The 13,148-nt window shown below is 37.7% G+C and overlaps 1 protein-coding gene across 1 annotated transcript in view; it reads left to right on the top strand.

Annotated features, from left to right (window-relative positions):
- The window catches only part of DCT (dopachrome tautomerase), a 30,684-nt gene extending 22,480 nt beyond the window's left edge, over positions 1–8,204 (top strand). Inside the window, exons 7-8 of the mRNA XM_068526684.1 lie at positions 4,485–4,686; positions 8,026–8,204. Of these exons, the coding sequence (XP_068382785.1) occupies positions 4,485–4,686; positions 8,026–8,204 (381 nt within the window). The remainder of the gene's footprint in view (positions 1–4,484; positions 4,687–8,025) is intronic.
- Positions 8,205–13,148: the final 4,944 nt, after the last annotated feature.

Here is a 13,148-nt window from a genome sequence, read left to right as displayed (position 1 = left end):
GCAGAACTCTCCTGTGTTCTCTGTTTGCATTTGTTCAAAATTTAATGCTTAAACTACAAGCTTTCTTCCTCAAGGGTATAGCCACTGAGTTCCTAATGCTCTTGATATCTCTTCTTATATGCATGCTATCATATCTTATATACAGTGTATACTGTATAATTTTATGTATACATATGTATATTTTGTATCCAATGCTATTATACAAATATTTTGTGCAGAAAGGGTGCTTTCCCTATGTAACTCCTCCAAAATGCCTGAAAAATGCCTTCTATTCTGTCTGCTCAGGATGCAACGAGAGAGTGGGTAGAAAAGGATAGGGAGAGAAAATGATAGCAAAATGGGAAACACACACCATCCGGGCTGAGCACTGCCCAGGAGACTATTATTATTCAAATGCCCATTTTCTCTGGTTGTTTCTCCTCTCTCTCACTGAATGTGTTGTCTATGGAGTACTCAGGTCCCTGTGGGAGAGCTTAGTCAGCTAAGTAGAAGTTGGGTGTTGTGTAACTATTCCATGCCTATTACATATGGCTTATTTAGGTATGTAAAACCAACATCTTGACTATACACTGCTTCAGATCCTTGACAGAACAAGGCAAGAATAAATAAATATTATTGATACCATAAAATAACAAGCATGGTTAACTATTTTTTTAGGAGTTACCACTAGGAATTCTCTCATTTAGAAATTCGGACCCAACTTTTTACTTGTGACTTCTAACTTAAGTTTTAGATTAGAGCTCCTCATATGGAACTGTGTGTCTATCATGTGACTTTTAAATGCTCAGATATGAATTCTTAGAGGACCAGAGCATCATCATGTTACCACAATAAGATCCACTCTGATTATGAAGGACATCTTCTGGATAGTAATACATGAACTCAGGTGGTGAAAACCGCAGTGAGCTGGTCTTTGGTGAGGTACAGATGTCTTTTCAGTCAGCCTCAGGTTTCGATAGTGATCTTCCTCCAGGCACAAATACTCTTCTCTTGTCACCACGAGATTCCATGTGGCCGGAATCTGAATTTGCAGCCGTTTAAATGAAGGTTAAGTTTGGTAGTAACTTTATCCTCCAATGATCTTGAGAAAGATATGCATGCTTTCCCTGTACTTTATTAAGTTTCTTTATGCCTGTAAGCACAACATTTGTTGATCAGTTGCTTTCTTCTGCAAGGGTTACATTTAAAAATTTTTACCTTGAAAACCCATGTAACCAGATTTTCTTTAATACTGCCTCGCAAGTTGAAATTTAGTGGGTTTTTTTTTTTCTTCCTGTACTTATCCACACTTTGTTGGAACAAGATAGAATAAGTTTTATACCGAAATTTGTAACCTCATTTCTGAAGCACTCAATTATTAATGCCAAAATATAACTATGAATCTCTATAGCAGATATAAGTCAACAACAGTTTACTTTTACTTTGTTTTGTTTTTATTTATTATTGTCAAATTACAATTTGGCCTTTACAGAGATATTAACTTTGCTTATGTTCAACCTGTGTCCAACAAACATACCATTAGTTTCTCAAGAGCAATTCAGGGTATTTCGTTTAGGAATAATGTTCACAACTTCATCAAAAATACCGAGTCTCCAGGTTGCACTACTTCTCTTTCTAGCCTTTGGATACATTGTTGCTCACAGCATTTTGTCTGTTGCCTTTTTTGCATCTTCTTGGCACACACTGGCCTTTTTTTTTTTTTTTTTTACTACATTCTATAAATTGGGTACTCTGTGTGTAGTTCCTACTAGAGCTTTTATTGTATAATGTTTAACAACCCTTCTGAGACCTATAATCTCTCCTTCTTACTCTTCCCCTGTTCTTTTATCTCTCCAAATTATGAATTGCTTTAGAGTGTTGTCCCCTCCTTAATTATTTACACTTTGTGCTGGGTGAATTCTAGTGCTTTCACCCGGTTATTTACCTCTTACAGCATTGAATCTGTATCTTTCTATGCCCTGAGAGTCTCTTATTTCTTTTCGTAAATCACAATTTGATCTCTCACTTGAACTCATACAGTATCTAAAAGTTCAACAGATGCTGTATGGCCTTCCTTGGAAAATACATTCTGGTACACCCCTTTTTCTGTGTATCACTTAGCATTTGGTTCAGCTGCTTAAAACAGAAAACCAAAATTACAGAAGCCTAAACAAAAAAGAGGTTTATTTTTCTCTTTGTGTAAAAGACCTCCAGTGGCAGGCAGTCCAGGGCTGGTATAGTAGCTCCATAGTCATCATGAACACCTTCTGTCTTTCTGTTTTACCATCCTTGGTGAGTGGCTTCTTTTCTTAACTTTGCTTGTTAGCTGCTAAGATGGCTGCTGCAGCTTCAGCCATCACATCCATGTACCAGGAAGCAGCAAGGAGAGATGGAAAAGGAAAAGGGGACACTTTTAAGGGAGAAAACCACCTTTAACAAAATGTCCTAGAAGTCCAATCCAATGACTTGCCGTTAAATCTCATGGATAACTTGACACATTGTTTCACCCCGAACACAAAGGAAGTTACTGTGGAAGAAGCAGAGAAAGGCTATTGGGTAAGCAACCCACAGTGCTTGCTACCCTTAGACACTGTACATCTATTGCTTGGGCTCCATGCTTGAGGTGAAACTTCTGTTTGAGGCTGGCAGGCTCCCGAGGCTACACCTGGAGAAGGAAGCACAATTGCCCTCTCTGGGAACCTCTTAACCTTATGTGGAGTTTCCAGGATTTAGGGCATGTGATATTATTTTCAGGGACCCACACCAACAACTAACACTTAGCTCCTTTTCCAGGGCTGAGGCCTCTTCTCAAAGATGAACTGTTCCTGAACTCTACTTGTGGGAAACATTGGTCACTAGCATTATCATGTGTTCTTCTAAAGTTGTTGCTCATGCGATAAACTCTATGCCTTTATTCCTCCGGGGTTTAAAGTTTGTTACTCAAAGCCAAGATTTCAGAACTCAGAAAATCCTTTCTCTCTGTGAAAGCCCACGTCTTACAATTTGATGTTTTGATTTTTAACATGATTGTCTCTGCCATGAACTTTAAAAATCCATTCAGGAAAAAAATCCCCTCAGTAAATCACTTGATTCTTTATACTATCCTGAATGTAGAAAGCTCTCACTGTTGCCTGAATGGGTGAACTAACTACAAGGAACCTTGGGTAAGATTTGAAACTATTATCTACTAAATAAACAACAGTAATACAAGCCAGAAGGGCAATGCAATTAAAAGGGTTAAGAAGTGCAAAGGACTAAGAATTCAGACTGAGGGCAGTCAGGGAAGATGTCTCAGTACAGGGACCACTGAGTTTGTCTTGAAAGACTCTGATGCCAGAAAACAGAAGGAACAGGATTGCAGACAGAGGGAATAGCACTTGCTAGAAAGAGGCCTGTTTGGCTGAATTGTACAAAATATAAAACTAATTTGCATGGCACTCTCATCAGCTAACAGAAACTTATTAAGCATCGACTCTGTCCAAGTTGTATGCTAAGCCTGAAACTTCAAAGATGAAAAGGCCTTATCTCTTGCTTTTAGGAGTTAGCGGTCTTGTTAGGGGAAATTGATAAACAAATAACAAGTTATAGTATAATTTGACCAGCTCTATAATTGGTAAATTGGTAAACGAATTCATTTAAAAAGTATTTATTGAAATAAGTGTCCCCCTTCCCCCTTGCAACAAACCCTGGGTTGACAGGCCCTGGGGACACAGCAGGGAAGGAAAAGCAGACAGGACCCCTGGGCTCCCTGAACGACAGTCTAGGAGTGAAAGAGAACCTCTAACCACCTGGGCTGACCTCTCACATTTACGTCCTGCTGCAAAATCAGGACTATAGATGTGAAATTTTGCTGTTAATATTTTAAAACATGTAATAATTGCTGTATTTGAAAAGGACTTAGCTTCCCTGAGAAAATAAAACTGAACACTATGCACATTACAATGTTTTTAGACTTTTGCTGGCGTAACACTGAGAATTCAGACGATAGGGTTATAAAATGAGCACATAGAAGGGTGTTCCTGGTGAGAAAAATTTGAACACCCATTTTGGATGTTTTCTTTCTTTCTTTTTTCTTTTCTTTTCTTTCTGTCTTTTTTTAAAAAACTATCCATTTGTATTATAATACTGGTAAACACGTTTCCTTTCTCTCTTGTTAAAACCAAAGCATCTGAATATTGACTACACTATATATCTCATCACACTTGCCTTTTTTTCTGAACCTAATAATTAACATGCATTTGTTGAAGGCCTCACATATTCCTAAGCCAATGTTGAATCTGCAACGTGAACTTCCATTTGTCTTAACAAAGGGGTTTATAATCCTGTTTGGAGAGATATTCCATACAGCCTTGGAAACTTCACTAAAAATGCCAGTGGGTATGTCACCAAGAAGTTCCTGATGTCAAGAAGACCCAACCCCATTTCATTTTAGAGAAAGTTCCAATCAGATTGGTCTGATTGGAACAGACCTATCAATGTTAACACCGTGTTCAACTGTCTTGCAGGTCCTTCATTCCTTTACTGATGCCGTTTTTGACGAGTGGATGAAAAGATTCAATCCCCCTGCAGATGCCTGGCCTCAGGAGCTGGCACCCATTGGTCACAATCGGATGTATAACATGGTTCCTTTCTTCCCTCCGGTGACTAATGAGGAACTCTTTTTAACTGCAGACCAGCTTGGCTATAGCTATGCCATTGATCTGCCAGGTAACTAATGCAACTTCTAAATGCGTGATTCATTCATCTTCTAAAGAAGCTTTCTTTCCTTTTTCCTTTCTTTTTAGTGTAAACCACGACCTTACATTGAAGTACTCAGGTCTAGTTAAGTGTATTGGCAATTTTATAGAGTACCTATATTTACCAAAATGAGCCTTTAAACTACCAATTAAACATCAGAAAAGGGACTGGCTGGATGACTCTTGTTTTAGAAAATTAAAAGTTGTTAAGAGAACTTATTTCACAGGGAAAGTATCTACACCCGATTTGATAATTCTACTTGAATTAATTGAAAACTGGCCGTGGTTTGAAATGCCTAAGCAATAAAATCAAAACGCACTAGCCACCTATGGATGGAAACTAGCAAGACCTGAAGGTAAGGCTGGGCTTATGGTGAGGCAGATGCAGCACCTGCCTCAGGCACGAAGTTCAAGGGCAGGCCAAAAACTCAGTAACTGAGCTAAGGAGTAATATTCTCAAAAACCCAAATTAATGCAAAAAAATCTATGATGAATACACTATCAAAATTTTAAAGACAGGCTGTCGTTGTCTGTTTGTTTTATACCCCTGCATCAGTTTGTAAGTAGACCAATTTTTTTTTTTTTCCCCAGTTAGCCAGTACCACACCTGCTGAATGGGTTTGTGAAGATGATAGTGGCCTGCCAATAGATTGGGCTGCACGGGGCTTCATGTGTACATTTTTTTTTTAATGAATTTTTTGAAGTCATGTTTTTAAGTTGTAGGTTTTTTGTTAGCTTTTCCACCTGGTTCAAAATATGGGAGGATATTTTGATAAGTGTTATGTAGGGACATGTATTTTTTTATTTGCCCAGGCCCCAGTATAGCGCCATGTGCCGTTTAAAGAATCTTAGGACAGGTTCAGAAAGGAAGGTAAAACAATTTTAAAAATCTCTAAGTTTGTCAAGAAGCTGAAAAACATACGGCCTATCTGCTGGTGGCGTTTCCCCATTGGTGTCTATTTTGTCTTCCCTAAATCTCAGCCTGCAAAGTAATCAAGATGATTTCTGAGGTCACATCTCTCTCTCTCTCTGCCTCTCTCTAACTTTCAAAGCCTTTCAGACCCTGGACCCTGTCCTTTGTTTTTCCTTCCAGTTCTACATCTACTGCAGCTTGTTCCCCTTACTGATTTGAAGTTTCTGTTCTTTGGTCAGCTAAGGATATCTCTTTGAAACTTTTCTCTTTTCTCTGGGAGTGAACATAATAATAATCAGAAAGTTTGGAATGTGCATTTTGACCATGCTTCCATGTCCTCTCACATCAGCCAATTAACAGGTACAGACCAAGAGTCTAAATATGCCTAGAATGCACTAACTCATTAGAAGATACAAATTACATTCATTTATTGGTTTGACAAAGAAATTTACAATCCTGCCTGGGGAGACATAACTATAACAAAAGGTTGGAGAAGGGAGAGAGGGATTTGGGAAAGGAGCTGGGTCTTGAACTAGATTAAAGAGATGGTAGGTCTTAGGTAAGTGAGGGGGAAAGAAGGGAGCATTTTAGATTGAAGAAGGGCAGGGAACAGGGCTGTGAAAGACACATGTAGTCTATATAGAGGACCATGAGAAGAAGGTTGGTTGTAGTGGAAGGCTTGGGTAGATAACTGTGAATTAAAGTTGGATTTGAGAGAAGGGCCTGGTTACTGAGCGCTTTAAAAGCTGGGCAAAAACCACAAGGAGATGCCACTCTACACCCATTAAGAGGGTTACTACCCAGAAAGCAGAAAGTAACAAGTGTTGATGAGTGTGGAGAAAATGAAATCCTCGTGCACTGCGGGTGGGAATGTTAGCGTAGGCTCTGTGGAAAACAATATGGCAGCTCCTCACAAAATTAAATGTAGAATTACCACACGATCCAGCAATTCTGCTTCTGGGCATATATATACCCTCAAAGAATTGAAGGCAAGTAATGAGATATTTGTACACCTCTGGCCATAGCAGCGTTATTCACAACAGACAAAGGTGGAAGCCGCCCAAGTGCCCACTGACAGATGAATGGATAAAAAAAATTTGGGCAATACATACAATGGGATATTATTCAGTCTTAAAAAAGGAAGGAAATCCCATCACATACTGTAACATGGGTGAATCTTGAAGACCTTATGCTAAGTTAAATACAATTCATAGGGTAGAGTATCCAAATTCATAGAGACAGAAAGTAGGATGGTTGTTGCCAGGGGCTGGGAGGGAATGGAGAATTGGGGAATTACTATTTCGGTTTTGCAAGAGAAAAAAGTTCTGTGGGTGGATGGTGGTGATGACTGCACAACAATGTGAATGTATTTAATGTCACGGAACTTAATTTAAAAATGGTTAAGGTGGTAAAATATATGTAATGTGTATTTTCCCACAATTAAAAAAAATAAGTAACTAAAAAAAAAGCTAGGCAGAGGAGTTTGGACAATAACAAAGGCAATCATTTTTGGCTCCTGAACCAAGAAATGACAGAATAAAAATCTGTGCTTTAAGAAGATGAGGAGGGCAATAGATCCTGCCGGATTGTTGCAGGAAGAGACAAATTAAAATCCTCTTGGAGAAACCCCACTGTGATGAGTCAGGGTCCTCTGTGGGATTGGAAGGAAATAACTAGAAGGACAATCTTACATCTAGAGAAGTGTAGAGTATAGAACAAGAACCCAGTGCAGAGAAACTGAATTTAAGAACAGCTGGCCAAGGATATGATAATTTTTAAGGAAACAACAAAAAATGAAATCCATTAATTTTGTGGAAAAGTGCTTATAAAATATATTTGAATAGAGGATTGGATTTATCATGTGATGATTCAGATTTTATTCACAACTATTTAAATGGGTCCAAATTCCTTCTGCTCTTGCTATTGAATGTCTCCTGTTATAATAGCCAATCTCATTTGTCTTACTCACTTATCACCCCATGAAAAAGGTAGAGACAATAGAAGAATTTCTAGACCTGAATGTTGTATATTTTGCAGTTCCCCAGATACCATTTTAGCATACATTTTTACAAATGTGTTTCTAACTCACAAAAGTAGTTATATACTTCATTGGAGGGTTTATTCTGTGTAAGTATTTATCGTAAGAAATTTTTAAAATGCAATAATCTACATTCAAATAATGGAATGCCATTTCCCACTTCCTCCAGAAAAACAATTGTGGATATGATAAATAGTTGGTAAGGAAGGAGAAGATAAATTTTATTCCGGCTAGTGTAGTTTTGCTTTATCAACAAAAGTGCATGTGAAAGGCTAATAATAGGTTTATTCTTCCCTTTTCTAAGAGTATTCATTCAGCCGATGAAAATCCCAATCATAGACCCTTCTCTTCTGCTTTAATTTCAGTTGAAGAAACTTCAGATTGGACCACAACCCTCTCAGTGGTTATGGGGATGCTGGTGGTCTTGGTTGCTCTTTTTGCACTGCTGATTTTCCTTCAATATAGAAGACTTCGAAAAGGATATGCACCCTTAATGGAGACACAATTAAGCAACAAGAGATACACAGAAGAAGCCTAGATGCTCACGCCTTACCCTAGAGAAGAGGCTGGCCAAGGCTTAGTTCTGACCCTGACAGTGAGCAAACGAATCCTCACTGTTTTTCCTTTCCTTGAAGATCTTTGGCATAGCTCCTCCTGTTGTGGGATGATCCCAAATACAGAAGATGCTTAGCTGTAGTTTCTGGTTTGCTTTGTTTATCTAACAAACAAGCTAAAGTGCTTGAGGGTGTCTCTACCATCAAACAAAGGTAGAGCTGATGATGATTGGTGGTATTTATTAATAATTCCCCATATTGATTAAGCCTCCTCGTGTTCTGAGAGCACCTCCAAAAATCGATAGAGTGGATTCATTGAAATTTGCAGGTCAGTGTAATTTGAGAGCTGGACAAGATCATGGTTAAATCTTTCTCAGCCCACGCATCTTCATTTGTGAAGGGATGGGGGCAGGAAGGTGCAGGTGCTACATGAGTCTCCAAGGTCTCTTTTAGGTATAAACATCCATGATTTTAGGTGCCTTCCTGATCATCTTCCTGCGGCTTCTTTTTCTTTTCTCTTGTTCTCCCCAGCCTTTAAAATGGCCTTGAAGATGAAAATAGGCCTTATTTTCCATACAGGATGGAGAATGAATGAATGAATGATCAATTTGGTTCTCTTTTATAAATTAGACTTTACAGAGTTTATAAAGAGTCTGCAGTTCTTAACAGCAGAGCTATCCCCAGAGTCAATAGCTGAATAAACATTGATCCTATAGTGGTAAACGAATAGATGAGGGATTAAATTAGTTTAAATTAATCTGGTTGATTAATATACTGTTTTGAACTTATTAACTAATACAGAGTAACTCTTTCCAGGAAAGTCTGACTGGAGAAGGCTGGTGAGCCTATCATCCTGAACATGAGACAATTTGAGTGTTCCATTGCTCTGAGGTCTCATTTGGCTGACCCCAAACCAATTCCTTTGCTAGGGAGCCTCAGATGAAAACTTATTCATGCATTTGGCTTATTTTTAAGAGTTGACTTTAAATTCATTAATGCTGCCCTGTACTGACATTACTTACAAATGCTAACCGAGTCTTATCATTTAAAAGCAAACCATCCATACAAAATACGACAATTCAGAATTAAATGGTTATGACCCACTAAGTAATCATCAGATTATGAGAGATAAGAATGAGGCAGTCTTTACGAAAATGTTTAGGCGTATCAAGATGATCCCTCCTTCTGAGGAGTTAATGGTTTTTGAGATCTTAAGGCAGTTTCATCTGTTCATATCTGGCATCCATGCAGTAGGAGTGAAGCCACAGAGGTGGCCCTTCTGTCCACTCACTTCAGCTCCTCTCTACTGGAATGGATGTGTGTAAAGAATGGGGGTTAAGAGCACCCTGGAGCCTTCTCCATATGGCGGGGCTAGAGGGTGCAAGATTTACCAATATCCAGTGTTATCCCCTGGAATAAGACTGCAGAAGCCAGAGAAATGGACAGAGTTCAATCTGAACTGAATTTGAGTGAGTCTCATAAAGTATATCTGAGAGTAGGCTCAGCAGAGGAGAATCAAGACAGCCCAGAGTCCTTCACGGGGTGAAGCCCTGCTTGGACCTCTTTAACCAGTGCCACATGCACAAATCTCAATGCCTCCCTTTAATAGAATTCATGGAAAATTCAGCAATGTGTTATTAACATGGTCCACTCTGGCAGGTTTATGTTCTGAACTCAAGGTTGTTGGGGAACACATTTCTACATCCTGTTTTTAAACCCAAAGAGAAATATCTTAAGATGAAGATATAAGTGTGCATGGTAGGTATGTTCCTGAAAAGTTGTGTATAAATCAATTATACATTAAAAGCACCAGGGGAAATTACTTTTTATGGATGAACTATTATGAATAATTCTATAAAGCACATAACCACCTCTAGCTTATCCTTCGAGTATATCAGAATTTTCATACATCATATTCTCATAAGATTTGTTTAAAAGCAAGATCTATCTGCGGCAGAAATAAAGACTAACCATTTATACTTAGCTCCTTTTAACTATAGTGTGTGCAACTTTTCATAAATATTATATTTTATGATGCCTTCCTAAGAGAAATAGTTCCCTAATTTTGTAGTTCATATTAGAGGAATAAAATTTTCTAGCATTTTCTAACATTACAATAAATCAATGATGACTGCCTTTCAGCAAATCTAAAGGTAGAATAAACCTGTAGAGTAAAAAGTTGGTATTTACTTACAGTGAATACTATGCAGATAAACTCAGAAAATATCACTGAGCATTGTACAGCCATACGTCTCAATGATGGGGGGAAATATTCAACCTTGAAGAAAATGAACAGATTGCTTTATATGCTTCTATCTGTAGTATTAGAAAAATTGTGTGTATATGAATTATGATTTTAAAAGAAACGCTTTTTAAAAGCTAACATTCAAAAGTGAAATGAAATCCAATAACATCTTTCCTTTGTGAATTAAATTCTCTTCTAATTCTAAAATTCTTTGACATAAATTTGTGTCTTGCTTAGGATTTAACATTGCTAATTATAATAATCCTAATGAATAATTCTAATCTCACATTAACAAGAAGTAGAAAACTTACTAAAGAGGAAAATAAAAATAAATATTGTTTTGCAGATTATTGTTCATCTGTTGGGGGCTATTGTCTTTTAATTTGTGAACATCAATTCCCGTCTTTTGGCACTCGATATATACATAAAATTTTATGTATATACATAAAATACATAATAGCTACTTCACTTTTGAAAATAAGTCCTTAAACTTGGACAGCATTATGCTAAGTGAAATGTCAGACAGAGAAAGACAAATACTGTATGATATCACTTATACTTTGAATATAAAACACAATAAAGTAGTGAATGAAACAAAAAAGAAGCAGACTCACAGATATAGAGAACAAAAAAGAAGCAGACTCACAGATATAGAGAACAAACTAGTGGTTACCAATGGGGAGAGGGAAGGGAGGAAGGGCAAGACAGAAGTAGGGGATTAAGAGGTACAAATTATTAGGTATGAAATGAGCTACAAGGATATATTGTACAACACAGGGAATACAGCCAATATTTTATAATAACTCTAAATAGAGTATAACCTTGAAAAATTCTGGATCACTATATTGTATACCTGTAAGTTGTGTAATATTTTATATCAATTATACTTCAATTAAATTAAAAAAAAGTCCTTAAATAAGCTGGTGTTTCTACTTTCTATTGAGTTTCTAAGCAACTGCTACTTCCTAGCTCTCTATGATATAGGCAGGAAAAGGAGATACTACCCCTTTTCCCAGGTAAAGAGTCACCTCTGATGTCCCTACAGTCTAAAGACTGAAATTGGAGTGGGGGGTGAGCAGGGAAGCCACTTGAAGTCACTGTACAGGGAGGCAGGCTCCTCTGAGAGAGCCTTCCAGCTCAGTCAGCTTGTTGGAGACGCCCAGAAGAAGGAAATTAGAGCCAATAGAGGTAATGGTTACATGGCATTCGCTTCCACTTCTAGACTTGAAGCTTCCAGAGGTCAGGTTGTACAGCTCTCTGTACAGCTCCAGTGCCATTGTATCAAAGCACTTCAAGTAAATACTTAGAAAATGGTGGTGGTTAATTGATACAGGCACATAAAAGAGCCAATTCACCTTCCCCACCCTACCCCCTACCCCCTCAGTGGGAGATAGCTACTCTCTTCAATGCAGTGGCAAAACCCAACTCTTCCTATTTCTCCAGGGCCTTGCTCATCCTGAGTACTCTGTAAATATTTTTTGAATGAATAAACTAATCTCAAAGTAGAACTTTTCATTCAGGGCTTCTGGCATATGTTTTGACATGTACTGGATAAAACATAAGATAATGGGGTCTTGTATCCCTGCCATGAAATGAATAGCAACCTATCTTTCAGATTCTGAGTTGTACCTATGCCAGATAGAATTTTACTCCATACAACCTAATACGAGGGGCTACTTTTCAGCCATATTTTCTTCTTGGGTGTATCTTTTCCCCACCATTGGTAGGCCCTAATTCTACCATTTATACAGACAAGTGTAGAAAGTTAAGACCTCACAGTATCATTATAGGGCCTTCCACCATCTGATGTCTTAAAAGCCTTGTTTCCATGGAAGGAGTTAGTGGGCAAATGATTTAGCGAGGCAAAATCAGTGCCTTTCTTACATGGATGGACCCATTGGTGAAACTTAAGAAATTCTCAAAGATGACATGATACTTTACTTATAATGGCAGTTCAAGATGAAAATAATTCCTGTGAAGTTAATTATACTTGGGTAGGTAGTTTAATGAAAGCTTGAAAACAACACACAAGAAAATTGTGAGCAATAGTATAAAATTTTTGAAAACTAAACAAAACAAACAAACACACAAGCTTCTTATTCAAGGCCTGAATGCTCTGCATATTATCACTAACAGAATTTCTATTTGGCAGAAACCATTAACCCACTTATGTTATTTCCCAAATTGATTCAAGCCAGAATTCTTGGATGTAATATGACGGAATTTGGTCCTTTCTTCTAGCCATTCTCTGCTCCTTTGCTGGTTTATAACAAAGCTAAAACTGTCACAGTGTCTCCCAAACATAACTGAGAGAAGCTTAAACTTGTCCCTTTTTATTAAAATACTAGAGATTTCACTGTCAGAGTAGACACTCTGATTACTCATTCACTTTGTATGTTACTGGGTGTTTCTGAATTTGTAATGAGCACAAATGACCATTTTGATTGAGAGGAATTAGGCTCACAATAAAGCAAAACCTGCCCTCTTGTGTTTTATTAGAAAATCGCACAATTTTGGTAAAGTTCTTATAGCTATTTTCCTCTACCGTGGTTAATTGCCTGGGGTCAGAGAAAAAAACAAATGCTAGAAGACTTGCCATCAATTCAAAAATCAGAACAGATAAAGCACAATATTTAGAAGGAAATGATTTCCTGTGCAGGCAAGGTAATCATATAATTAAAGC

This window comes from Eschrichtius robustus, chromosome 18 (genome assembly GCF_028021215.1).
Source record: "Eschrichtius robustus isolate mEscRob2 chromosome 18, mEscRob2.pri, whole genome shotgun sequence".
In the NCBI taxonomy this organism is placed as follows: Eukaryota; Metazoa; Chordata; class Mammalia; order Artiodactyla; family Eschrichtiidae; genus Eschrichtius; species Eschrichtius robustus.
This window is presented reverse-complemented; position numbering and strand designations above follow the sequence as displayed.